Source organism: Symphodus melops (assembly GCF_947650265.1).
Source record: "Symphodus melops genome assembly, chromosome: 2".
NCBI lineage: Eukaryota > Metazoa > Chordata > Actinopteri > Labriformes > Labridae > Symphodus > Symphodus melops.
In genome coordinates, this window is record NC_136692.1 from 23,375,385 (window position 1) to 23,402,854 (window position 27,470).

At 38.5% G+C, this 27,470-nt stretch overlaps 3 protein-coding genes across 5 annotated transcripts in view; 1 reads left to right on the top strand and 2 right to left on the bottom strand.

Moving 5' to 3' along the window:
* Positions 1–10,307, top strand: part of LOC306819949 (alpha-2C adrenergic receptor-like) — a gene marked incomplete at its 5' end in the record, with an annotated part of 139,580 nt that extends 129,273 nt beyond the window's left edge. Inside the window, 1 exon segment of the mRNA XM_079337575.1 lies at positions 8,934–10,307. Within this exon segment, the coding sequence (XP_079193701.1) occupies positions 8,934–10,211 (1,278 nt within the window).
* LOC306820122 (protein Dok-7-like) overlaps positions 1–27,470 on the bottom strand; it is a 214,591-nt gene that overhangs the window by 56,357 nt on the left and 130,764 nt on the right. The gene's annotated exons all lie outside the window — the stretch shown is intronic.
* LOC306820131 (uncharacterized protein) lies at positions 3,605–7,633 on the bottom strand. Of its 3 annotated transcripts, XM_079337844.1 has the most exons (7): positions 7,530–7,600; positions 6,384–6,462; positions 6,229–6,277; positions 5,745–5,819; positions 5,515–5,607; positions 4,870–4,927; positions 3,605–4,805 (listed from the first exon to the last, which is right to left on the bottom strand). In XM_079337844.1, the coding sequence occupies exons 4-7, from the start codon at positions 5,814–5,816 to the stop codon at positions 4,618–4,620; spliced, it is 411 nt and encodes a 136-aa protein (XP_079193970.1). In that variant the 5' UTR covers positions 5,817–5,819; positions 6,229–6,277; positions 6,384–6,462; positions 7,530–7,600; the 3' UTR covers positions 3,605–4,617. The 3 variants fall into 3 exon arrangements, with proteins under 3 accessions (XP_079193970.1, XP_079193971.1, XP_079193969.1); XM_079337845.1 differs by lacking the exon at positions 6,384–6,462 and having other exon boundaries at positions 7,534–7,633; XM_079337843.1 differs by lacking the exons at positions 6,229–6,277; positions 6,384–6,462; positions 7,530–7,600 and having other exon boundaries at positions 5,745–5,924.

A 27,470-nucleotide genomic window follows, 5' to 3' on the forward strand; every position in this document is an offset into this window, starting at 1 on the left:
GATGCTCTAATGATAAGCATTCAAGATGTCTTAAAGTAAGGGGCTGTGTTGGTAACCAGGGGCGCCGCCAGGAATCCTGGGCCCCAGGAAAAGATTTAACATTGTGCCCTTACCACAGCTAAAACTAACCATGGAGAATTTCGATATCCACATCTCATCACACAAATGACCCATTGAAACTTTAAATTATAGGCTTTGATTTACATCCTGAAAATGGGAGATAAATAAACTCATAAACGTGTAATATTTCCACATAGTTTAAAAATAATTTAAACTGTAATATATTCACCTTTCAGACATTTGAAGATTAGCAGCATTGTTTAACTTTTTAATTTGCTTAAGTCTAAAAGTATCTTATTGATTAGATTACTGAATTATGAAATATACGGGCATTAATGATAAACTGTAAACATGTAATAAATCTGAATTAGATTCTGCCACGCTTGTCATTATGACTTTAGAACTAAGATGTATTAGTTATTCTCAGTTCCAAGTTCACTTTAATTGTTCCAACACTGCATTATTATTTGTCTCACCTGATGAAAGAAGAAAAAAATTTTTTTTAGGAAGAAGTAGCAGGCTCAGTTTTCATGCGGGCTTGACAAAGATGGGAAAGATGCTAAATATCGCTCCAAAGTGCACTACTTTTTACCATGATGTAATATTTTTACAAGATACATTTATGCATAACACACAAAGTGATCTAAAGGATAGTCTTGGCTAATTTCCTCTATCAACTAGTTGCCTGCAACACCATTCATTCTCACTCTTGACTCACTAAACACTGATAGATAAGTCCAGTGGAGAGGTGTGGTATGATGCGCATTAAGAAGGGGGGGGGAAAGGGCCTCTGAGAGAGACTCATAATTTTCTCCAGAAAGGAATTATTTGTTTATTTAGTGAAACTATTTTAATTATCTTATTGCAGTTATAACTTAGAGGGAAAATAAGCTTGATAAAAAGTGTGCGTGTGCTATAGCTACATTCATTGATGATAAACACATTCTGTTTCCAATCTGTAGTGGTAGCACTTTTGATGTGAAACATTCATATGAGGAAATGGGGTATTTACAGCAGTAGCAACTTAACACAATTAGTCTGAAAAAAACCCCCAACCAAACTAACGCTACACAAGCTCACAGTTAAAGCTACAACATCCTGAGAAGGGAACACAGTGACTTTCAAATATCTTTCTCTTGTCTAATAAACCAAACACACAGAGTTTTTACTTATTACCTATACTGTCCTGCGACGCGACCCCGGACAAGCGGCAGAAAATGGATGGATGGATGGATGGACCTATACTGTATCTCTATAATTTATTTATTTGAGATTTAATGGTAAAGATATTGGCTATGACCTTGTTATCTATCTTTAAGTCATTTTGTAAATTATACAAAATTACTTAAAGGGATACTTCACCCATTTGCCCATTAAGCATTTTATCATGAGAAACCTGGTATAATTTTTGAATTGTCGTGCATCCCGCCCTTAATTTCCCCAGAGATGGGAAAGATGCTTATCAAAAAAGGAGCAATAATTGTCATGTTGCATTGTGTCATCGGAGGCTCTTTTGGTTAGCAGGGGTGAAACTACATTGTTCCTCCTATTTTCGACCACTGAAGCTACAGATCTATTACACCTCCCTCATAGAATAGAAACTTATAGTTCGCCATATTGCTTGGAAGTTACGCTAACAGACTCTATGCAGGAAGCTGATAGTAATGGCAATAAAAAGTATGTTTTCAACTTTAAATTCATATAGATGAAGGGGATTTTGAAGGTCGAATTGTTTGTATCTCTATGAGCTGCGATACAGCGACGAGGTGGCTTCTGCCTGTCGGCAGCTGTGAGGACAAGTAGCCCAGGCTTGCTCGGGTGGAATGTTGGTGTCAGTTCTTTTACTGTTTGCCTCACAGACACAGAATCAATTTCTGCCAGGAATTTCCAAGATGTCAATTCCATCTGGAAGAAATCTCAGAATCAGTCGAGGAAACGGCCATATATGTTGCAGTAAATGGGCCTTTCTCAGTTCCCTTATTTGCACCGAGTGTCCTCCGAGTTGTCTCCTCCACTTGCGTCTTAGTCCCGCCCACCAGAGATGCACGGAGGAAACGAAGCCGAGGAGAGAGGACCGAGGAAATCAGCTTTAAGACACATGAGACGTTGTTTCCTCGACAGCGTCACATGACGCGACATCAGCTGATCACGTTCAGCTGTCAATCAGCCGAACAGCTGTTTATGTCCACACAAACACGCACTGTATTATTTCTCATCAAACACACACAGTTACAGTGTTTAGTGTCTTTACCTGATAAAAAAAAACACCTGAAGAACAACCTGCAGTCTACTCATAACCAAAAGGACAGTTTCTACTGACTCAAAGATTTCATTTTGAATTGTCTATAATTATTTATTATTATTAAACAGTTTGGACTGAACCTAGCCTGTATTTAGACAACGAACTCTGTATTTTATAAACGGATATTTATGCGTCAGGATACTGAAAATGATTGATTAGAATCTAAATGATGAAACGTTCAGAAGATAAATAAGTGAGAATATAAAACGGACTCCTCTTCATGTCAGACTCTTTTTAATCCCAGCTCATCACAGAGCGACTCTTTACAAACTCACTGATGTTCATCATCTGATTAAATGTCCCACGCTCCGTTTAGTGTCTTTTTAATGTCCGTCTTTTCTCCCGTATTAACCTCTGCTCATGTTGATAAGTTTCACTGAAGTCTGATCCGCTGCAGCGTCCAATCAGTGAGTGATATACGAGAAGGGGGCGTGTCTGTCAGTGAAAAGACTTCCGTGAAGTCAGCTCTCGTGTCTCCTCGGTCATCGCTCCTCGGATCAGCCTCCTCTCTCCTCGATCCTCTCTCCTCCGTTCGCTATTAGAGCTTTGGGACGATCCTCAACATGGCGGCTTTGGAACTACTTCCGGTTCGGCCGAGGACCGAGGACCGAGGAGACTGCAAATAAGGAAAGTGAGACGTACCCAATGTAGAGCAACTCCAATGCAGTGCGAGTGGCCTGTGGTGCTGTGCATTCTGGGAGTTGTTGTCCACTTGAGCCAAAAAGACACTTTATGCCTTTTCTTGGTCAGAAGGCAGCAACAAAATAACACTGATATGTATACATAACTGGCCCAATTTTAATACAGATTCATGTTTCAATGTTTGAAGTATCCCTTTAACTTAAAATCAATCAAATATTCAAGGGTGTCATTCAGACAACGTCAAACAGCGCATGAAATTTAAAATAACACTGCACACAAAAAAAAAACCTCATTGGATGAACTCAATTAAATTGAGGGCAGGATTTCAATCCAACAAATATATGTTGCCCCAACTCAAAAGTAGTACATTCTCACAATACAATAAAAATAAGTTAGTCCAACTAATTTTTAGAAAATAAAGCCAAAATGAAATTGCAATAACTAAGCAAAATTGATTTACATTTGTCAGACTAATTTTTAACAAATACAGCTAAAATGAAATTATTTTGGTTACTAAGCTAAATTGATTTATATGTGCCCAACTCAAAATTGAGCAAGCTAACAATCCCTGTTGATCCCATAAAAACACATCAGACAAAACCTGGTTGGTATTTTTAATGTAGAATAATCCTTAATTCAACAATCTTGAATGTAACACCACAAGATGTCAAATTTACTTGCAAAACACAAACCAAAATGTTGATTTTGAGTGAAAACAAAACATCAAGAAGTCAATTTTACATAAAGACCAAGATGTCAGATTTGCATACCAACACAGACCAAGAACTTAGTTTTGTATAAACAAAGATCTCAAATTTACTTGATACAAAGCAGAGAACTCAGTCTTAGTTATAAAACACCAAGAAACAGTTTTACCTTTTCTGAAATAACTCAAGGCAAACTTTATAAGAAATGGTTCTCCAAAATAGCTTAAAGTGGTGTAAAATCAACGCCCAGCGCCACAAAGGAAACTGCAAAAACACATTTGAATTCCTGCTTAAGTGTGCTAATGTAGCAATTAGCCTTAATGTACTAGAGTTAAAGAAAAGAAAACAAGGCAAAAACTAAATTCCCATGGATCAAATTGGCAACAAACAAAAATAAGAAAATTAACATTCACAGACCAGGAATCTGATATTAATGGGATGCTAGTAGAAAATGTCCTTTGAATGTAAGCCAGTAAAAACAAAACATGAGAACAGTACTAGCTATTCAAATTATTATTTTTTTTTTTTAAATCCAAAATCTTGAAACGAACTCAATCCATTTATCCTGAGATGAGTGATGGAGGAGACAATGGATGCGAGAAGTGTGGAGGGTAGTCACACTCAGAGATAAAATGTGGAGGTAAAGTGAGCAAACTGTTCATCCACTCTAAACCCCCGTAATCTCTCTCCACTCCCCATGACTGCATATCATGTTGATCGTGTACTTCCAGCAGTTCAATAAACAGCCTCTTCTTCCCTGTAACTTAAGTAAATTCTTAGTCCAATTCTCAAGTCCAAAATGTTGTAGGTCATAGATTGTCTTTATATGGGGTGAAAATGAAGGCAAGAACAATACAACCAAAAATAAAGATCCGATGATGAACTTTGCCAACAAGTGTTCACCTCTCATGCAAACAACTTGATTTTCAGCTGCTGTATCTTTGTGTTCAGCTTGTGCCCATCCAGGTTCATTAGGATCTTCTGGAAAAACTCAAATGTGTACTTGAGGTTGTCTGGAAAGCTTAGATCCAGGGCATAAATGATCCCAAACATCATTATGACCCCCATGATGACGCTTTCCACGTTGCTCAAGACTTTGATGCCTTCGATAACAACTCCCACATCCTCTGGCTGCCTCTCGCCATCTCCACGGATTACGTATATATCCCATGACTGTGAGGGCAATGTCCCTTTCTGCATCCTCAGTGGCAGAGGCCTGAACAACAACACAAAAACATAACACTTGTATTAGATAAAATGCTGAACACCACTAACAGAAAATGAACTGTTTTGTGGCATGCATCTGTAATGTGTTATATGTGAATTTGCATTTTTTTAAAGTCCTCATTGCTTGTCAAATCAATCATGCATGTATCATGAGTTAAAAGTGATTGGAAAGTTAACACACATATATATATATATATATATATATATATATATATAAAATAATATGTTTGACATTGGGCCAGTAAATAACTTCAGCAAGCAGCCATGAACATAATGCAATTGCTGCAAAATGATCCTTTAGGCAACCACATCCCTATAGAGATGGACCTGTGGGACAGAAATAGCTATTTTACTCCACAGGGCCTCCGCCCATTTGCCACTACCAGCTTAGGAGACTCTGACTGTCTTTTCTTGCACCTACCAGTGATTTCAAACAAAAATAAAAATTCAAAGAGCCACATTGTTTACAAAATGCCAAAAAGTTGTAGTGTGTTGAGCTCAAAGGACCACAATATATGTAAATAAGAATCTGTAACACTATTTCATGCTACTGTGTAAGACGAACTATTGACTTACCAGATATTCCTTGAAGAAAGTGTCTGGATCTTCATTGAGGTAGATAACAAGGCTTCTCAGGATGCACTCCCTCCTGGTGTCAATGTCGTCACACTAAAGCAGGGGTGAAAAATCAAAACAGAATTTGGCTAAATATTGGTGCAACAGTGGCACAGGGAGGGGGGCAAGTTAAAAAAACAAGATAAACTATATATATATATATATAAGACGGTTCGACTATTTCTACTTACCAAATCTATTTTTGCCAGAACGTCTTTGATTTGTTGCCCCTTCACTCCTCCTTTGCTTTTGAAGATCTGCATCAACTTGAGTGAAAAGTGGTCCAGTTGTGACATAAACTTTGACTTCAGTGGCTTTGTAGTGATCCGCAAGAACTCCTCATTAATCTGAAAAATATATTTTTTAAAATCTGATTTGCCATTTTCTTACAGTTAAATATCAATACAAGTTACAAGTCAACTTACTTCACTCTGCTGGAACAGGGCAGGCCATCGGTTTTTGAATTCCTCTATCATGGGCCTCTGTTCATGACACTTGAATGTAGCTACTTCTGCTGTTTTGGGAGTTTGCCGTTTACCATGAACTTTGTATGTATGATTTAGTAGCTTACTCCATGTACTAAAACTGCATGGGCAATCTGCATATGGACATGGATAGCGATAACTGCCCCTTAAATGCCTGTGAGTCTGCCTAAAATGCTGCAACAACAAATACCTGCTAGATAGTTCCAAACTGCATTCTTTACACTGCCACATTCATAATCCTGAAATAGAGAATAAAGAGAATTAGCATATATAACATCACATCAAAAGGATGACAATGATAGAGATCAGCTTGTACCAGCATTAAACACATAACCTATTACTTACAATCACTAAGAGGCTGCCACAAGGAGCTTGGTAACGCTTAACATTAGGAGGCTGCCACATGAAGCTTGAAAAAAATTATCTGCAAAAGATGATAACATTAAGTTGTGAGTGCAAGTACCAGAATACCCAGAAATGCAGACAAGTTGAAATTGAATTAAAGCTCTGACCAATAAAACAAGATAACATTTGAACATTTAGAATAGGCTACCCATTATTTGACAAACAATTAAGTTTCAATAATTAAGTTCAAGACATGAAATTATTTTAAATTCTGCCATTTTATTAAAATATCAAACACAGGAACAATATTAACCTTCCTGCATGCATTCACTGACCATCTATAACCCAGAATCTACATTTACTGCTTAATCGACAGCTTTACTGAAGGAGAGAGGGTGTAAAAGAGGCAGAGACCGGCGGAGATGATGGAGTTCAACAAAACAGGGCAAGCACAACACCAACAGGATCTGGTGCCTGAACTTCAACCAGATCCATGTACATTGCGTGTCCGCTCCTGTCCGTCAAGGCTCCGTGCATCTTCGACGTCCTCAACCACCGGCTGCAGTCTCCCTCTGCATCACGGAGAGCACAGCCGGTCTGGAGTGCCGAGACAAACGAATTCTCGCGATAATAAAACAGAGTCACTCGCGATAGCGCGATATAATACTCTGTATGAGGTATAAAGCACTATATAATCCTTATAAACACGTATTCAAACATACATACAGGCAGTCTCCGGAGTGCCGGAGCTGACACGCACAGCAGCGGACCCAGTGGAAGCACACACATTGAATAAAGTAAAACTACATGGGCAGACATTGCATACATTTATCTCCAACCGTCGTGTCAATAATCTTACCCGCTCACACTGCTCCTCACGTTCACCCCGACCTGACTTATGTTTTATAATAAGTGAGGGCAAGTTCGTTCACCTCACAATCATCTTGCAGTTTTCCGACTGCCGTGTTCACGTGTGGACTATTAAACTAGCGGCCATGTTGGAGGTTACCAAGATAGCATGCAAAGTCGGATTTTAAAAGTAAAATTCACCCCCACAAACATTGCACGAATTGTGGTATATAGCACTGAATACACCAGCGGTTCAATCTACAGTACTACAGTTATAAAAAAAAAAAAAAAGAATACTTACCAAAGACCGAGCTCCAACCTGCTGCAGGTTTCCCGATTCCGGCTGATGTGGTCCAATCCAGTCGAAAGACGTTATGCTAATGAGTTATGACCGCGAAGATTATGCACATGCGCAAAGGGCGGCTCCAAATTCTGAACTCATTCATGTTGCGTTGATCAACATCAAATCAATCCCATAGGATCAATTATGAGAAAATTGATGTTTCACTGACTAAATATATATGTCTATATTTTAAAACTCGATATTTTTTAATAAATTCAACAATACTTAAGTGTGTCACATCTAAGAAGGGCTTGAATCGGGTTTTTTGAGTGTACGAATAAATGCTAATTTATTCACACACACACACACACACACACACACACACACACACACACACACACACACACACACACACACACACACATTTTTATATTCTTTACCACAGGTTGTATTTTCAAAAAAGTATTGTGGAGAGTGTATTCACCTAATAGCTTGCAAATTAATAATATTGCGTTCAAAGTACATCGGTACAAGTGGGCGATGGCCTTTCCTCCAGTGCTGGCTGTTACAATACTGACTTCCAGTGTGGGAAGAGGGGGCGGAGCAGTCCAATGTCCTTGGAGCGGGACAGCTGCTGTCTGTGGCTTCACCTCTTTTGAAATGGATTTTCACTGTTTATTGCATTATTTAAAATAAACTTTCGGAATTCAAATGAAGAGAGCCTGATCATGGCCATGCGATTTAAGACTTTGCTCAGACACACAATGAACGGAAGCTATTCCGACACTGCTATTTCCTAATAAATTATGAATTAGAAATGATTCAAATATAGCCTACACTCAAACCATTTTTTTGTTAATTACTTTCCTTCTTCCTATAATCTTCCCATGCGCCCCTGTGCCGAGCGAGTCCGTTGTCAATTTGTCCTTAAAAAAGGAGATAAACGAACACGTTGTTCAGACCTCTGTGGGGAGACACAGTGGGGAGGCGGAGGTGGAATGATGCGGGCGCAGTCGAGATATTGGAGGACGTGGTGAGGAGGATACGCGCTGGATACGCTCTGTCTGAATATGAAGGTTTTGAGCATACGGGACGTTTTTCATAAGGACATTCTGCGATTTTTCTGTCCATTCTTTTGAAATGTTTTCTATTTACCAACGAGAATCTTGCACGCATGATCTGGCATTATTGGAGGAGGTATGAAGAAAAACTGCCATAAACTGTAGATTTGTAGTTGAATCTGCACTGTCGTACTTGTGGGAAATTTTCTATGGATTACATTAATATAATTGTTTATGATTTTTAATAATATATAGATATAAAACCAGAAACAAAAAATCACAATGGATATATTTAATTTCTCTAATCTGGAGGATGGAGTTGAAGCAGTCATTCTCTCCTTTAATTTAACATCTCAGAGTCGATACACCCATCTTTCTATCTGGAGTCTGATTGGATTTATAAGCTTTCTAATTTTATTTACAATAGTTGGAAATGTCTTGGTTGTTATTGCTGTTTTAACGAGCACAGCTTTGAAACCACCTCAAAACCTTTTTCTTGTTTCCTTGGCCAGTGCGGACATACTGGTGGCTACCCTAGTCATGCCATTTTCCCTTGCAAATGAACTCATGGGCTACTGGTTTTTTGGTAAAATTTGGTGTGACATTTATCTGGCTCTTGATGTTTTATTTTGCACTTCTAGCATAGTTCACTTGTGTGCTATTAGTTTGGACAGGTACTGGTCAGTGACACAGGCTGTGGAGTATAACTTAAAGAGAACCCCCAAAAGGGTTAAATTCATGATTGTGGTGGTATGGTTGATTTCAGCTGTTATCTCCTTTCCACCACTAATATCAATGGACAGGAGCAATAATGAGTCCAGTCCCCGGTGTTTCCTGAATGATGAGACCTGGTACATCCTCTACTCCAGTATTGGCTCATTCTTTGCCCCCTGTGTCATCATGATCCTTGTTTATGTTCGGATTTACCAAGTTGCAAAAACCAGGACCAGAACAATGTCAGAGAAGAAGAGGGATGTGGACTCCCCACTGAAGAACGGGATTGATCAAGCTGAACCAGGAAGAGGAGGATCATTAAAGTCTAACAGGACAAACAGCATGAGAGAACAGGAACGTGAGAATGGGTACTGCCAAAAGCCAGAAACTCAATCCTCTCTTCCAAAGGAGGCAAGGCATTTGGAAACAGACCAGAATGATGATTTTGAAGACAGCAGCTCATCAGATGAAAAGCCTAAAAAGGGTTTCAGTTTCTCCAAACATCAACATGACAACAAAAAAGACAGGAGGTCCAGCCGGAAAAGCAGCTCAGCCTCTAAATACTCAAGCAGGAAGTCTCAAGGCAGTTCCAAGTCTTTGGAGCTCTTCTCGTCTCGATGCAAAAGAAGAAGCACCATCAATGGGAAAAAAATTTCAGCTGCCCGTGAGAAGCGTTTCACCTTTGTCCTTGCTGTTGTAATGGGTGTTTTTGTTGTCTGTTGGTTCCCATTCTTCTTCTCTTATAGCTTGTATGGAGTCTGCAGGGAGCTGTGCAAGATTCCTGAGACGTTGTTTAAGTTTTTTTTCTGGATTGGCTACTGTAACAGCTCACTGAACCCGGTCATCTACACCATCTTCAACCAAGACTTCCGCAGAGCCTTCCATAAGATTCTCTGTAAGTCATGGAAACGCTCTTTCTAAATGTTTGCATGGATGCATGTTGTAAAGGACGTTGGATGAAAGGATTTAATTACTGTGCAAAGAAGGATTAAAATGCATTAAAAGCTGAAAATGTACATATTACAGTCTTTCATTTCATATTAGGCTGATTTTAGAATGATGGAGCCTCAGGTTTTTCCTTGTTTTGGACTTCTTTCCCCTTATTTATTTAAATACAAGAAACTAACTGTTAAAAACAACTTTGATGCATGCACACCACAGTGGTTTATCTGCATGAACAGCACAGGAGGTAAATGGTTTAGAGAAACACTTGATAATGTGACCACATCCACTCAGTATAATGCCAAGCCCTTGACAATCTCAACACAACTTGTTGCTCCAAACGTCTCTATGACACACTCTCAACAAAAATAGCCTCACTCCTTTCTGACAGTCTGTCCTGGTCAGTCCTGGCTCTGGTTGTCCCCGCCAAAGGTTCAATCCAATGGGACAGTAAACCATTTCATTAAAAACAAAGACTTAACAACTACAATGATATTGTTTTCTAAGTGCTCCATATGAGACTCAAAAGTGTCTAAAGCGGAATTAAGAGGACTACAGTGTATAAGGACATATGTTTTGTTTTTATGTAGACTTGCACATGTGGCTCCAGAAACTGTTACACTGAGTACATTAGTACATCAATGTTAACTTGGCATTGTGTGTTTGTGTATGTGTAAATAGTTTGTTTAAATAGTCGGATTCTTTTTAGCAATGTATCACAACTAAAAAAAATCATAACCAGATATGTATTAATATATTAAAGATGTACTTCCTGTTTCAAGAACAATGTTCATAAGGATTTGTGTGTTACATCAGCCTCTGTACTTTTTTTAAATAACCAATGTTTAATTCTCTGCTTTGAGCACATCCTAAAAGATGAAATAAAAACATATTTTTTATTTTCTGAAGCTTGTACAATATTCAAAGTCAATTTTCCATCTCCTAATGTTTCTGTTGTGGAGCTGTTGTTTTAATATTATTTAAGCTGTAACTGTGAATTAGAACATACCATACACATTTAAATGGTCTGAAAGCACACTTGGAAACTGCTGGATTTTTTTTTAATTTATCATTTCTAGTAAGCTACTGCTTTTCAGACTTGAGTGAAGGTTATTTACCTGGAATCCATCCAACCTTAATACTGTATTATTCCCTGGGTAAACTGGTGAGCTTGGCACTGATATTAGGTTTATTCACAACAGTCATCAGCATGTTTATCAAAACTCTAACATTTGTTTGACTTAAAAATTCACAATATGAAAACAATTTATTGTTGTGGTGAAGCCTGTCAAGTCAAATTGTTCATAGTTAAGCAATTGAATTACAACGATAAATAGAAGCTAATTACCTACTATATATTTCTCCAAAACATGTTATGGGAGATTGAGCATATAATATTAAAAGAAAAAAATAAGTCAACATTCCACCTGAGGAAGCTGTAAAGACAGGGTTCATGGACGCCATTTTGCAATTTGCAGGACAAAGCTGTGCAACACTTTGACCATGTTGGAGCCTAAAAACGTGACTAATGTTGCTATGAAAATAAGGATGATTGATAAAGGTCAATGACAAAATGTTGAGGTTGAAATAGACTCTTTATGGAAGGGTGCAGGAAGTTGCCACTTACGCAACATACATTTTATCAAACCCACAGTTTATAAACTAAGCTGCTTGGAGGCTCTTAATCAAAACACTAACAATAGATGACATTGTGGGGAATCACAGGAGAGAGTGTTTAGTGTTCCACCAAAACTCCCACTTTACTGTAGTCAAGACAAACGGCTGAGATAGACTTAAGGAAGAGAAGTACATGATATATCCATGTAAAATGTTCAACAATTTTTTTTTCAGCAGCACACATAGCAACAATATAGCATTTTTCAGTAGCTGTTCCTGTTTCTTATGTAGCAGTCTTCGGTGTTTCCACAGCAACGAAAAACATGCTGTTGCTGTTGTGACAGCTCTGTCATGGCAGCTGCAGCAATAAGAAACATCTTGTTACAACTATAAAATTAAGGATTTTGATAACTGTTGGAAATAAGGGGGTAATAATAAAAAAGTAATACTATATAATATATACATAATGCAGGTTCAGTCCATTTTAGATTAATTTACATATTATAGTCTAACAATTCTGATGTCCTACACATCTTTACATGATGAATTGTTTTTTATACAACTCAAATGCAACTTCTGCAAGCCAATTTGAAGTACTCCTCTTAATATACTTAAGTTTATAAAGGCTGGATGAGTGATATTTTCAGAAATGTATACAGCACATCAAACAATATACTAAATAAATATCTCTTTGATTCATGACTGTCAACAATGACTGAGAAGTGCAAGCTAAGCTGTGTTTACATGGATGGGGTGGCCTTGAGTATAAAGCTGTTTCAGTCAGGGAAGAACAAAAAGTCACGTCTTAATTCCATGTCAATTTATGCATAATATGAAGCTATGAGTTAACCAAAGTGTGGTAATCATGGGGTCTATCCTCTAAAAGTCAATTGCAAATTTTAATTGGTTTATGGTTAGACACCTGAAATAAAGTATATGGTTAACATAAGCTTAAGAGATGGTATTTTGTTAGATGAGATAAACTACTTCAATCAATCAATCAATCAATCAATCTTTATTTATATAGCGTCAATTCATAACAGGCGTTATCTCGAGACACTTTACAAAAGCAGGTAAAGGACCTTACCTGCTTTAATGTCTGTTAACATTAACAAAAGAGCAGGTAACAAGACCATGCTCATTGTTATGTTTACAAAAAGCAGGTAAAGGACCTTACTGATGGCTATATTACAAGAGCCCAGCTTAATCCGTCATAGCGTGGCAAGAAAAAACTTCCTTTTAACAGGCAGAAATCTTCAGCAGACCCGGGCTCATGACGGAACAGCCATCTGCTAAACTGTGCTGGGGGGGGGGGGGGTGTTTGGGCAGGCCATCCTCGGGGGTGGGGGGGTTGTTTGGGCAGGCCATCCTCACCAACAGTCCCAATGAACCTAAGAGTGCCTCAGTACTTGTGCCTCAGTGTTTATACAAAACTTGAGAAATGCCAATGAAAATTGATTTCAAAAGAAGGCAGACCATTTAACATAAAACATAAAAAGACGTTAAGTTTGAATCTTAATCTGAATTGTTATAAATCAAATATGCCAGAATATCCATCTACTACAAAGAGTGGGACTGGTAAACATGTAATGCTAACTGATGAATGGCACGATAAAGATATGGCATGGTTTACCAAGGTTTTGGTGTTTATTTTGCTCAGTGTCTATAATCATATGAAGCATTGTTATCAAGATTTTATCCTTTCACACGAATCACATTAAGGAGGGGACTTATATTAGGTGGTCAAGTCAAAAAAAGAAAAAGAATTTAACAGTGCTCTACCTCAAAAATCAAGTCTTGTTGACTTATTTGAAGAAAAGAAAACTTTCCAAATGTATTTCTGTCTCATTGATTTATAGAACAAATTGAGAGACAAGATCCAATAAATGGTTTTAGTTTTTGAAATCGGTGACAGACATCAGCGAGTACGTAAAACACAAGCAGGGATCTAGAAAAAAAGGAAACAATGTCAGTAACAGGGTACTGGAAATTTCTGTAAAGAGAGTTTGTAAACAAAACATCTATGACTCATTTTGTAATATTTGTTTGTTTACTATTATAGTCGTGCAAGTAGAAGGTTGAGCTGCAGAGTGAGTACAGTCTATATACTTACACTCACTCACACAAAGGGACTCTGCAGATTGAATGGAGTTTGGAAGTTCATTCCAGCATCCGGAGGGGCAACGGAGGAAAAGAATCAAATTAGCATCTTAGAACCCTGCTTTGAAGGCTGGATCAGACGCCTTTCATTGGCAGAGCGTAGTGGGTGGGAGGGAGTGTAGACCTTGATTCTAGAGTTGAGGGAGCCTAAGTCATAGGCTGCATCTCAAGTCCCTTATTTACAGTCTCCTCGGTCGAACCGGAAAAAGTTTCAGAGCCGCCATGTTGAGGATCGTCCCAAGGCTCTTATTGGGCCTTTTTCAAACCAACCCCTACACACTTTCCCTCCGTGATGGAGTGCACTCCGTCAGAAGTCACACTCGCAGCTGAATGCAGTCCCCTCCATCCATGTGTAGGGTAGAAATACAGCAGCAGGCTTTGGGACAAACTTCACTCTCTCAGGTGGAAACAGGAAGTGTGTGTTACCATGGTTTCTCAGCGGCATCCTGGGGGAACGGCTTATTAATGTATGTAATACATTCTGTAAAAGTCATTATGTAGATTATTTTTCTCTAGTAAATTTGTATTAGCGTAGACTTATAGCAAAACGATCAGATGTAGCCCATATTATTTATTGTAGTTTATAATGTAATGTTTAGTTAATTTATTATAATATCAAAGAACAGGTTGTCTTAAATTAAAGCACTAGATGAACATCACAGCAGCAAAACGTTTATTTTTTTGTTGTAGCCTAAATTAAGTTTTACAAAGAAATCGAAAGTAGAACAATGTTAAATAAATAACAGTGAGAAGTTGTCTGCAACATCATTTAATATTCTTTAGTTTTTGCAACAGTCCCTTTAAATATAAAATACAATCAAATGAACACGTCAACAGAAGGAAGAAAGGAAGAGGAGGCTTTTATTTGATCCTTTAAAACAATAAATAGGTTAAGTTGTTAACGTCTGTATGATGATATTAAATGTCCATCTGAGTTAGAGCAGTGTTTTGGTTTGTACAAACACTTACACACAGAACATACTTTCGTACAGGTCACTCCTTCCGTGGCTAGCGGACGCAATAGGCGTTACACGTGATCATCAAGTGGGCATCGGTGCAGACTCGCTGGTGGAGGGTTTTATGGCCCACTACCACTCCCCGCTAAGTGGTTTGAGACGGACTTAATATGGCGGATCCTCCGCGTGGACCAGTGGGTGTGGACTGTAGTTATTTCCGTTCAACGTTCGTGAAGCTTTTTTACAGCCCTCATGGGCGCTGTCATCTTGGAATTTTGACGTTATTTGCAACCAGAGTCTGCGCAGTAGGGTCCGGCGGGAGGAGCCCTGGCAACACGCCCCGCCCATTTAGCGTACCACTCTGATAGCTTACGCAGCCCAGCTACGCCAAGAACTTAAGAATCTTTACGGAGAGAAATTCATCTACCGACCATAGAGGTGGGTACAAAACCACCATATATTTCAAGTCAAATATCTAAATGTAGTTCATTCAGAAATTACAAAAATCACACTTTGTATATTAATTATTGAATTTAAACGTTTTTTCGTGTCCTGTATGTCTTGTACATTGCTACTGGATGCCTTGAATTTCCCTCAGGATCTATCTATCTATCTATTGTAGTGTATTATACATGCAGTACTATGTGAGATAAACAAGTATGTGACTGTAAGTGTGCTGCTAAAGTGTGAACTTATGTTAAAGCAATTAGTGGTTTCAAGGAAAGCTTGGTTTAACATCAACAAGCATGTAGTGGTTTATTGTGGGGTCGTTTCCTTAAGACTGATTAGGATAACATTTGGGTCTGAACATGAGAAAACAGGTGTTGATCCCGAGAAAGAGATCATAAAAGTCATCCCTGCATGGAATTGTAAATCTTAAGGCCCTAAATTCAGAATAAGTTTAAGGAGTTTAACAGTTGTTGTCCTAAGTCCAAATAAGGACATGGATGGTTTTCTGTTTTCTTTGACCAATGCTGTATAAGTATGAGTGTCTTTCTTTGTTCGAGAGGGATCACATTTGGCTGGTGACTCTCCCAGGTACCATGGCTAACCTGGACTGGTGCTGTTTCTTGACTTTGTAAATAAATGTCTTACATTACAAGCAAGTCAGTGTCAGCGGATTTTTCTTCATCATCTACACATCATCGTCAAAGGAGGAGAACTTGAGAAACTACACTATCTATCTATCTTCAACTCTGTGGGTTATTAAACCTTTTATTTTTGGCAAAAAACGAACTAAAACTATTTTTAGCTAAGTTAGCAACATAAGCTGTGTACAGATCTCACATGCTGGTGAAAATATGTTATATGATAGAAAGTAGTGGTGCACATAGTACTAAAGTCATATCTGCTGTCAGTAGTTACTTCAGTTCTATGTACATTTACACAAAAATTGAGTACATGTGTTTCTGTGCATAACTGTGGAGTTGGTAAATGAATCTGTTTCATTAAGGTTTCTGCTTGTATGGACCTTTTCTCTGGTTCTTTTCCTTGTCTAAGATGTTTATCTCATTGTTTTTTATTATCCTCATTGTAGACACAAGGAAGAAGAAAGATGGCTGATACAGATACCCCTGCCAGCTCACCTGATGATCTCCCTTACTTTGTTCTCCTCTCTGTGAACACCTTTGGACTGTGGAGGGAAGAGAGCATGCAAACTCCTCACAGAGAGACTCCTGTCAGACGGATTCAAACCAGTAACCTCCTCACTTTTATAACTAAACCACCGTTCAGACTATGTGTTATAAATCAAATAAAGTATTTATTGATTTAAACCTTTTCTCTCCTGTTTTAAGCTGTAAAAACATAGAATGTCTCATGTTCTTGTAGGGCAATGACAGAAGTCACAGCTGGGAAACAAATAGCTTTAAAAGTACTTCAACACTCGAGTGCTGAACATTTAATGCAGGTTAGTGTTAAAGACAGCATGCACATAAAGACAGTACAGTGGTATGATACAGACACGACTGAGAAGGCAATTACATTATATTTTATTCAATCACATGAAATGTAACACTAGTCTTGTAACTTTAACAAATACAGATTGTGCTTAAAAACACAGTGTGGTATTTTAAGCTACTTTCTTATTTTCGTATTTAAGGTTTTTGTGGGTTATACAGGTTTGACAGAGGCAAATGAATGCACAGTATTTGAAAGTTATGGCAGATTAATCTAAATATAACAAAAAGAAAATGTGGCTTATAAGAAAAACCTCGGTATTAAACAGCCTCTCTTTTCTTCCGTTCATCTTTTGAATGACTTGTCAAACATTGCTCCGGACGTGCGAGCTGCGTCCTGTGTGGCTCAGGCGCAACACTCGGCCCACTGTTTCGCATCAGACCGCTGTCCAGTGTACGATCAGACCAAACGCCCTGGTAAGAGAAGCAGTGCTCAGGTCCTCCAATCCGTCTTACAGAGCAGCAGAAGCAGGCTTTGGAGGGGGGAGCACACCAGAGAGGACGAGCTGAGAGAGAGAGAGAGAGAGAGAGAGAGAGAGAGAGAGAGAGAGGGAGAGAGAGGGAGAGAGAGAGAGGACATGAGAAAAAGGAAATCCTCAGTTTAATGTATAATATGTTGGTGAAAACAGGTAAATACCTATGAAAAGACATACAATCTTCATTAATGATTATAGATGCAAAATAAAAAACATTAATATATAATTTTGTGAGAAACGTGATCTTCATGCCTTCTTTTATTGAGCCTGTATGTCTCCTCCTAACCACCATCACAAGCAGCCTGTTTTTGTAATCTGTGTCAGGTTCAAGTTATAACACAATTTATTAATAAGCGTCATTAAATGTACAACATGATCAACTTGTGATTATTGGATTGGTAATGTGTGTGTAAACTCATGCTGAATATTTGGCAGGTTTAAGCAGCATGATGCTCGGTTAATATTATATTACACCACCGCTGATTGTTTGTGTTCACGTTTCTGTCAGTCTCTTAAATCAGACAGAAGTTATATTAAATCAGAGCTTACTTTAGTTTTATCCTGATATCTAGAGAAATATTCTCCCTCATTATACAGTATTATAAATATCAGCCTGCATGGTGACATGTTAATGTCTGTATAACACACTCTTTACACAGACTGTAAACATGTACACATCAGTAATTATACAGGCCAGATTTATAGTGTTTAGCTTTGTTTTTGTCCTTGATACTTTTTTAAAAACCTTACCAGACCTATTTATTATTTACTGAAACATAACTGTACAGTCAATGAACGGCATCTATGAGCTGATTTTAATTACAAAGTTTTGGCTTTAAATACAATTTCACTCACAAAAACGATATAACAATATCAAGAAACACATCATGTCAGTTATAAGGTTTGCTCATGTTAAAAAGTAAAATAAAAAGATAAATCATGCCTGACAAGTAACCTAGCTTAGATTGCTAATATGTTAGCTCGCTCATAACACTTTAAGCAATGACACATAAATCACACTTTATTACTTACCGTAAAAACTGCAAAGATGCGTTAGAGTCCACAGGTCCGTGACATTAGTTTACTGCAGAAAAAAACAGCTTTCACCAGCTCAAAAAAGATGAAAAAACTGAACAGAAAAGCTTCATGGCGTCTCGGCTTCACTTCACGACGTAACTACTTATTTACCAAGAGCACTACGCAAGATCCACGGCTGTCAATCATCGCCATGTATGACGTAAAATCCCGTTTTTTAACCTCAAATAACTTATTTAAAACAAACTTCACAGAAAAATTAGTACTTGAACACCATGTAGGGTGATAATATCTAATGATCACAGCAGAGTTTAGGTCTGGAAAAAAATTATGTGACGAGTATTTTAACTTAACAGTTTGACCCACATCCCGTCTGTTATCATTGAGGAGGCGGGGTTTATGACCTATACTGCAGCCAGTCAGTAGGGGGAGCTCTAAAAATAAAAGCTTCACTCCACAGGGGACCTTGTCCCGTCCATTATTTTTACAGTCTATGCCGTGGACGCGCAAACGGAGGGGTAGTGGGTAGGGCTAGGGCAGCCATCCCCAATTAGCGGCCCCCGGGCCAAATCCGGCTCGCGAGGGCTCAGTGTCCGGCCCGTGCGGACCCAGTGACACAATGTAATAACCTGACATTAGTTGAAATATAGTGTTTGTTTGTATTTTGACCTCATCCCTCACCGTACACTTGACCCGTATTACTGCCCTTCTGCGCATGCGTACACGCATGTGCGCACACGCCTAATCCTCTTCTCTCAGTCATCACCAGCTAGCCGAACGCTTTAGCAAAGCGAAATATTACCAGCAAGAGACGATAAATAATGGACCAAGAACAACATGGCCTCTGTTAAGAAGCGGAAGGTTGACCAGGAGAACCGTCAGTTTAAAGCTAACTGGACACAGGAATTTTGTTTTATTTTACCGGACCATGCCAATGCCAATGCAAAACCAACATGTTTAATATGCACGCAAACTGTTGCTGTGAGTAAAGTCGAGAATCTAAAGCGGCACTTCAACACTATACATGCAGTTAGCTTCAATGCCAACTACCCAACAAAATCAGATCAGCGTAAACTGAAAATAGCAAACATGCTAACGTCGTACAAGCAGTCCGTTTCTACTATAAATAAATCAACATTCGCACAAGAGAGCGCCACAGCTGCATCACTGCAGGTTTCATGGACCCTTACTAAAGCTAAGAAGCCCTTTGCTGATGCCGAGTTGATTAAAACGTGTGCAGTTGATATGGCAGGTGAAGTTTTAAGTCATGATGAGAAAAAGAAGAAAGCTGTTGTGGAGCTGTTAAAGCAAGTGCCACTGTCGGCAATGTCGGCACATGTCGGCTGGAGAGAGACATTCACGGAAGAAAGTTGCACTTTCCACGGCTGCAGGAGCATTGTGAAAAGCACGACATGCAGGAACATCCAGCGATGAAGGATTTTGTGTCAAGTTTAGCAAAAAACTTCAAGGAACGATTTGAAAACTCCCCTAAACTCTCAAGTGACATCCTCCTCTTCCTGAGACAGCCGTTCTCTGTTCCAGCTGATGGCCAGTGGACTGCAGAGGCCAAAACACTGGTGCCTTCTATTGATGAGGCAGCTCTTCAGATGGAGGTCTTGGAAATGGCAACTTCTGATTTGCTCAAAGCACAGCACAAGGATGTTGGAGTAAGTGACTTTTGGATCAACATGGTTCCACAAGCTTGATTCAGAAACACCAGAGCTGTTGCAATGCTTTTACTGACAATGTTCCCCTCCACATATATATGTGAGTCATCATTTTCTTCAATGAACATGATCAAGAGTCAGGACAGAAACAGACTCTCCAATACACATCTTGGACAGTGCCTCAGGATTGCAACAACAGAGTACAAGCCCAACATCAGAAAGATTGCCTCATCCCGTCGCTCTCACTTCTCTCACTGATTGGTGAGTAAAAATATTGTTGTGGAATTTTTTCCATTACCAAAGAGTGAAAATAAGGAGTGAGAAGATCTATTCAAAAAGGAACCCCAAGATCGATCTGGTCTCAATGAACATTTATTCGAAGGCAAGATAAGCGTTCGAAGACCCCTCTCTCACACGGTGAGGAGAGAAAGAGGCCCCGAGAAAAGGCAAACATGAACACTTATACATTTCCATCACATTACACAGATCACTCCCCCATCATGCCACATAGAGACACTGCCCACCTGGCAGGGCACAATTTATCCCCTAGTGTGAGAGAAGAGACTACATGACTATTTACCATCTCCCAAGGCTGAGAAGGAGATGGAGTCCAGTGAGAAAGAGCCTGGGTGACTCTTCCCACATGTACAGAGTGTGAGAAACAGAATAAAGGGAACAAAATGATGGGAAACAAAACACCCAATATGCTGTGCATGTAGTATCTTAAGACATTTCAGATACATTTTATATGACAGATTCTATGAGACCTTCGTAGTACACATGGAGTAAAATTTTCCATAACAATATATATCAATCAAAAAGAGTAAATTAATAAAATGAGAGAACACAATTACTTACTGTTAAAATGTCATGCAACAATAAAATAAACAAAATCATTGTAATTAAAAAATAAATAAAACCAAATTATATTGTTTGCCACAAGAAAAGAAAATATTTGTTGTTTACAGCCCGTTATTTGGTAAAAACATATTTTAAACAAGCTTTACTAAAAATGTGTTGTGTTCTTATCTCATCTATTTTTAAAAGGGACAAACTGATAATCTCTCTTTCTCTCTGTCTGTGTGTGTGTGTGTGTGTGTGTGTGTGTGTGTATGTGTGTTTGCTGGTTCTGATATCCTCCAGTCTGACTATTACAAAGTCTCACCTGGCTCTTCTTTAGGTGACTGTAGTGAAGAGGGAGTCTGTCAGTCACAAATGTTTTACATTCACACTTATTTATCTTCACAAGTTTCATCATTTAGATTCTAATCAATCATTTTCAGTATTCCTGACACATAAATATCTGTTTATAAAATACAGAGTTCATTGTCTAAATTAAGTCAAAACTATATAATAATAAATAGACAATTAAAAATTAAATCTTTTAGTCAGTAGAAATTGTCCTTTTGGTTTGAAACAGACTGCAGGTTATTCTTCAGGTGTTTATCAGATAAAAAGACTAACACTGTAACTGTGTGTATTTGATTAGAAATAATACTGTGTGTGTGTTTGATTAGTAATAATACAGTGCAGACATATGGACATAAACAGCTGTTAGGCTGATTGATTGATCAGCTGATGTCTCGTCATGTGACGCTGTTGAGGAAAGGACGTCTCAAGTCTCTTAAAACTGATTTCCTCGGTCCTCTCTTCTCGGATTCGTTTCCTCTGTTCATCTCTGGTGGGCGGGACTAAGACACAAGTGGAGGAGAGACCTTGGAGGAGAGACCTTGGAGGATCCTGAGGAAAATTCAAGTAAAGCACAATGTCAACCACTTCAATATGCTGGTATACCGCGAAGAAAAAGCTGTTTCAGTGTCTTCATGATGTGTGATTTAAGAGTCACTGTCCTAGTCATTAATCTTGTCTGGACAGCCATTCAGTGCCATTACAAGGCATGATATTTTCCTGGAGCATGCTTTAATAGGGATTTGTATTTCATTTTATCTATATGTAACTCTTTCCCACCTTTTTCTTGTTACTATTGTACAGACTGAAGAGAAACCAAATTACAACATTTCAAGGTATTTATTCAGTATTTCACAGAAGAGTTGGTTGGTGCTTGACAGATGTATAGGGAATTGTTGAGTAATACATTATACATGCAAATCAAGATACAGACTCTAATCAGTAAAATCTCTTTGTTTTTAGTTGGCTTAGAAATACAATAACAGACAGTAAACATCACAGGAAAAGAGCAGGGTGCTCATTTAACTCTCTGACAAGATCATATTTCCATAGCAGTGATAAGACAGTATTACAATTGTGTTATTGGTCAAATACGACTACTTATGTAAGCTGATGTAACTTCTATGAATACTACGTTTAAGAGCTTATTCTGCTTAACATTTAGATTGATCGATAGAAAGTTTGATTCTGAGGGTAATTCAAAACACACATTACACACCTGAATTACTGGAATTTTTCAAAAAGATTATTGTGTATGAGGTGATCTTTAAGTTGTGCTGCAACAATTTTCTCCAGAGCCTTAGAAAGAAACGGGAGATTGGAGATGGGCCTGTAGTTCGACAGAACTTCTGGATCCAGGGTGGGTTTTTTCAGTAGTGGTCTGATGACAGCAGTTTTTAATGCAGGTGGGATATGGCCAGCCAGGAGGGAGAGGTTTATGATGGTAGTGATGAGTGTAGAGATGGCAGAGATGTTGGACTTCAGTAGGGCTGAGGGGAAAGGGTCCAGTGCACAGGTGGATGGCTTCAGTTTTCTGACGATGGCCTCCACCTCTTCCTGTGTGACACTGCAGAAGAAACAGAGGGTCTGGACAGTCTCAGGGATTGGGTCAACAGTTTGATGGGTTGATGCAGGAGTGGTGGACAGGTGTGAACAGATGTTATCAACTTTTTGTTTAAAAAAAGGTCATGTGCATGTTGCACCTCTCCTCTGTGGCCTTCAGGGTGAAGGTGCACTGTATATACTATAAACAAAATATATTATATACTGTATATATATATTATAAAATAAATATATATGTATTATATACTATATATTATAAAATAAATATATATAATGTATTACATACTATATTATAAAATAAAAAAGTATTATATACCATATATCATAAATAAATATATGTATCATACCATATATTATAAAATAAATATATATATTATATACTATATATTATAAAATCAATATATATATTATATACTATATACTATAAAATAAATATATATATGTATTATATACTATAAAATAAATATTATATACTATGTATATATATTATGATATATTATATAATAAAATATATCAAATAAATATATTACATACTGTATGTATGTAGATAGTATATATGCAGATAGATCGCTGTGTGTGAAAACTAATCTGTGTGTGTTATCTATGTATGTGTGGTAACAGTGCTCTGCTTTAGATTTCATCATGAGAATCAAGGACAAATTCAAAGACTCAATTTCTAGTCAACGAGTGTCTATTCAGAAATGTTTGAATCAGTGTCATAATCCTCAGTTAAGGCATCGTCCATAAAGCTGACATCCTCTATTTCTGACAAAGCTGCCAAGTAACAGCGCCTTACTCGTCTCTTCATCTCTGAGATGTTGCTCTGCTTTCGACGAATGATGCACTGCAAGCCTTTCGACCCTTCCTCAGTGAGGTCACACAATGTTAGAAGAATTAAACAATAAGAAAGGCCACATTGGAAACAAAGTCATGTTTATGCAACATGTTATTGAATACACACCTGTCATTGCCTCACTCAAAAGCAGACGGGACATCTTTAGATTATCTGCACGGGTTTTCACACTTTTCCAGTGGTGTCCCATCTCGCCAACAAGAATCCTCTTCTCCTCCTCTAGTCTGTGTACTGCATTTACCAAATCAAACACCTTCCTCTTTGTCCTTAGATCCACAGAGTCTAGAACACATTAATCACCAAGATTTGAGATGTATATATCAAGATTCAATATTTAATACGAAGGGGGTTTTACAGATTAGTATTTGAGGCATTGTGGGCTATTGTGAGATTATGTTTAGGAAATGTTAAAAGTTGTTCAAAGTATTAGTGCGTATACCATTGTGTTGAAGCTGCCATGGCCAAGCTGTTTTGCCAGATAGGATGGTTTCCAAGCACAGAGTTTCTGTGCTTGGGACCGTTCTCAACCGTTCTCAACTTCTCAATAACAGAAGTCAGGATCCCTTTTTCCTCCCTTATCTTGCGCCGCATACGAGCACGAGCTTTGCTGCCATCTGCATCTTTATAGAGACGTTGATACTTTTTTATTTAAATTTTTTTTTAATATACTTTATTAATCCCACGAGGGGAAATTCGTTTTTTTCACTCTGTCTAATGAACACACACATAGGCCGAGATACACACTCATGCACAAACAGGGTTCTAGTGACATGCATTAATGGAGAGGTCTCAGAGTGAGGGGGCTGCCCACAGCGAGCGCTCCAGAGCAGTTTTTGGGGTTCGGTGTTGCTCAGGGGCACCTCGGCAGTGCTCAGGAAATGGACTGGCACCTCTCCAGCTACCAGACCAGTTTCCGGACTTGGTCCGTGCCGGGACTTGAACCGGCGACCCTCCGGTTCCCAACCCAAGTCCCTACAGACTGAGCTACTACCACCCCCAACACCTCAATTCTGCTGGCCAAGGCATCAGCATCACTCGTGCTTGTTGATGTAGCTGAGAAGAAAGAGTTGGATTACAGTTCCTTTTAACAAACTTATAGAAAGCATCTTTATTGGGGAGTTTATAGTAGTAAGATGTTATTAAACATCAAGTCCTTATTTATTTTTTTATTGTCTTAACAAGAGGAAAGTTTATTCAGACAATTAAAAAAACAGGGGAATTTGTGCATCATCCATGTATAAAGATTAAGAAATGACCTAATGGACTAATTTCAGTTGAATCATGAATAAATGTATGCAACATGATGACTTCATCACAACAGATAACTCCCTTACCTTCTGCCCACTCTTTGACATCACTGACCCACTCGTTCATTTTGATCTCTGACACTGCAAGTTCGGCTTTCATAACTTCCAGGTTTTTCAACTGTGCTGTCAGAGATTTTGTGGTCTGGTTTACGATGACAAAAAATGACAGAAGAGGTTAGCAGTACTTTAACCCGCTGAGTAAAAATACTGCTCAACAGTGTATTAAACTGACAAAACAAAACTGTTATCATTACCTGTAGATATCGGCGAGCTAAAGAGCTGGCCAAGTTGTCCATTTTCTGTCTGTTCCATCGCATGGCCATTGGTATGGGTCAGCATGTCTGTGCGTCCTGTAAACATAGATTATATATTAATAATAATAGTAATGCATTAAACTTACATAGGGCTTTTCAACATACTTAAAAAAGAACATTTGATGTCATTACTACCTTCATACTTCCTAAACTGTTTGGTCTTACTAGTACTGAAGATGGCAAACTCACCTGCTTTTGACATATGTTTAGTGGTCACTGCAATCCTAGAGAGGAAGGCATTGCACTGCTCTGCCTTCTCCCCTAGAGTCAGACCAGCACCACACTGGTATGCCCCACTCCATTTGACCTGGGTAAATATACAAATTAAAATGATGAAAAAAGCTATCAACATTTCGTTCTGTGTAGGTGTTAATAATAAGTGATGATATGATAAGGAAACACTTCCTTACCTCACATTTGAAATCATGGGCTTTGGCATGAAACACCGAAAGAAATGGCCTCATCTTGAGGAGGTGCTGGAGCTCTGGACAGCTTTGAGTAACTCTTTGAAGGTATGGCCAGTATTTGCAGGTCACATCCATACAAAAAAAGGTGACTTGTCTGCTGGCCAACTTCTTTTGCAGGAAGAGGGGATATGCAAAGATTCCCCTCCTGTACATATTAAGGGCTGAGAGTAGAAGTCCATGCTGACAAACTGCAAGCTACAGGCCCTCTTCATCCACTTTGCCTATGGACCTTTGGGAGGTTTCCCTTGCTGCAGACCACTCCCCTCCACAAACGCCTCTTCCAGATACCTGCAATATGAAAACAGTTTATTAAAAAGGTCCAGAGACTCCCTTAAAAACATAACCTTAACAGGAGGTTACTGTAGTTCTATAAAGGCAATTTTACATGTTTGGTGGTTTTATGTATGTAGTCCACAAATTTGGTCACGTCTTCATCTTTAGCAATGAAAACACCATCGAAGATAGCCTCTTCCTCGTTTCTAGATAAAACAAAATGTTTAACAGTTTAATGTCTTATACGTCTAGTTTACTTGATGCACAATAAAGAGTTGTGTTTTCTTATTAACAAAAACAACAAATGAAGCACCCAGCTGAATTCTTGAAACGATAATGCTTCCGATTTCCATCCACTGAAACCGCAAGCATATCTGTGGTACATGCGGGACAGAGGAGATGTTGCAGATGTTGTCCACCTCATATTGCACAGCCTCCCACTCAAAAAAACTTTTCTGGAAGCTGTCAGCTGAGATCTTCCCAGTCTGTTTCAAAACAAGGGTATACAAAACATATATATTTGGCAAAACATACACTACCAAAAATAAGCTTATGAACGAACTAATACAAAAAAGTTACATTATGTAATAGTATATTGAATACTCACACGGCCAAAGCGGATCAATCATTTTAAAAAATGCCTGGCAGGCAGCCAATTTCATTTCTTCAAATGAAAAAAACACTTCAAATGTTGCATAAATGGTGGCAAAGTTCAGGTTAGCAGGCCAGTAACCACTGCGATTCAAGTCGTCCATTCCAGCGATCCAAGTGGCTCCACAGACCTCGCAAGTCAGATCAGGCATGTTGAGATCATATCGTCCTAGAATAATCCAAAATGCATCCATTTAAGTGTTAATTTTGACCATTATATCAGGGCAGGGCTTATTTTTAAAATGTGGCAAATCGTACTCAAGAGCCTACAAGGTACATTTTGGTAGTTGAGAGAAATAGCAAATACAGATTTTTTGAATATATGCATAAAAAACAGGACAAAATGTTTTTTTCAAACACTCTTACCGTTCATTGTTACCACAACAACTGCCTTTCCGGGATTGACTCTTAAGGACACTGGTGTACAACCACAGATTGTGTCCGGCATCTCCACAGGAACAGGCCGCACTGAACAGAATAACACATGAAAGATAAGATCATTTTTACATAGAAAAATATAAGTTTGTTACTAAGATATCGAAGTCCTTAAGACATTCCCAGAAAGTTGACTATCAGATACTGTACAGCATCACGGTTATGGAGGACGTGTCTTGTGTGCGTGCTGATATCACATTCAGCACAGAAGAAGGGGTGTGGAAGGCAGTCATTACAACGTAAAGATGCTGGATTGCTTCCACACTGTTGGCAAATTCTTGCCCCAACATTTTCTTGTGCCAATGTAGAGTTTATCAG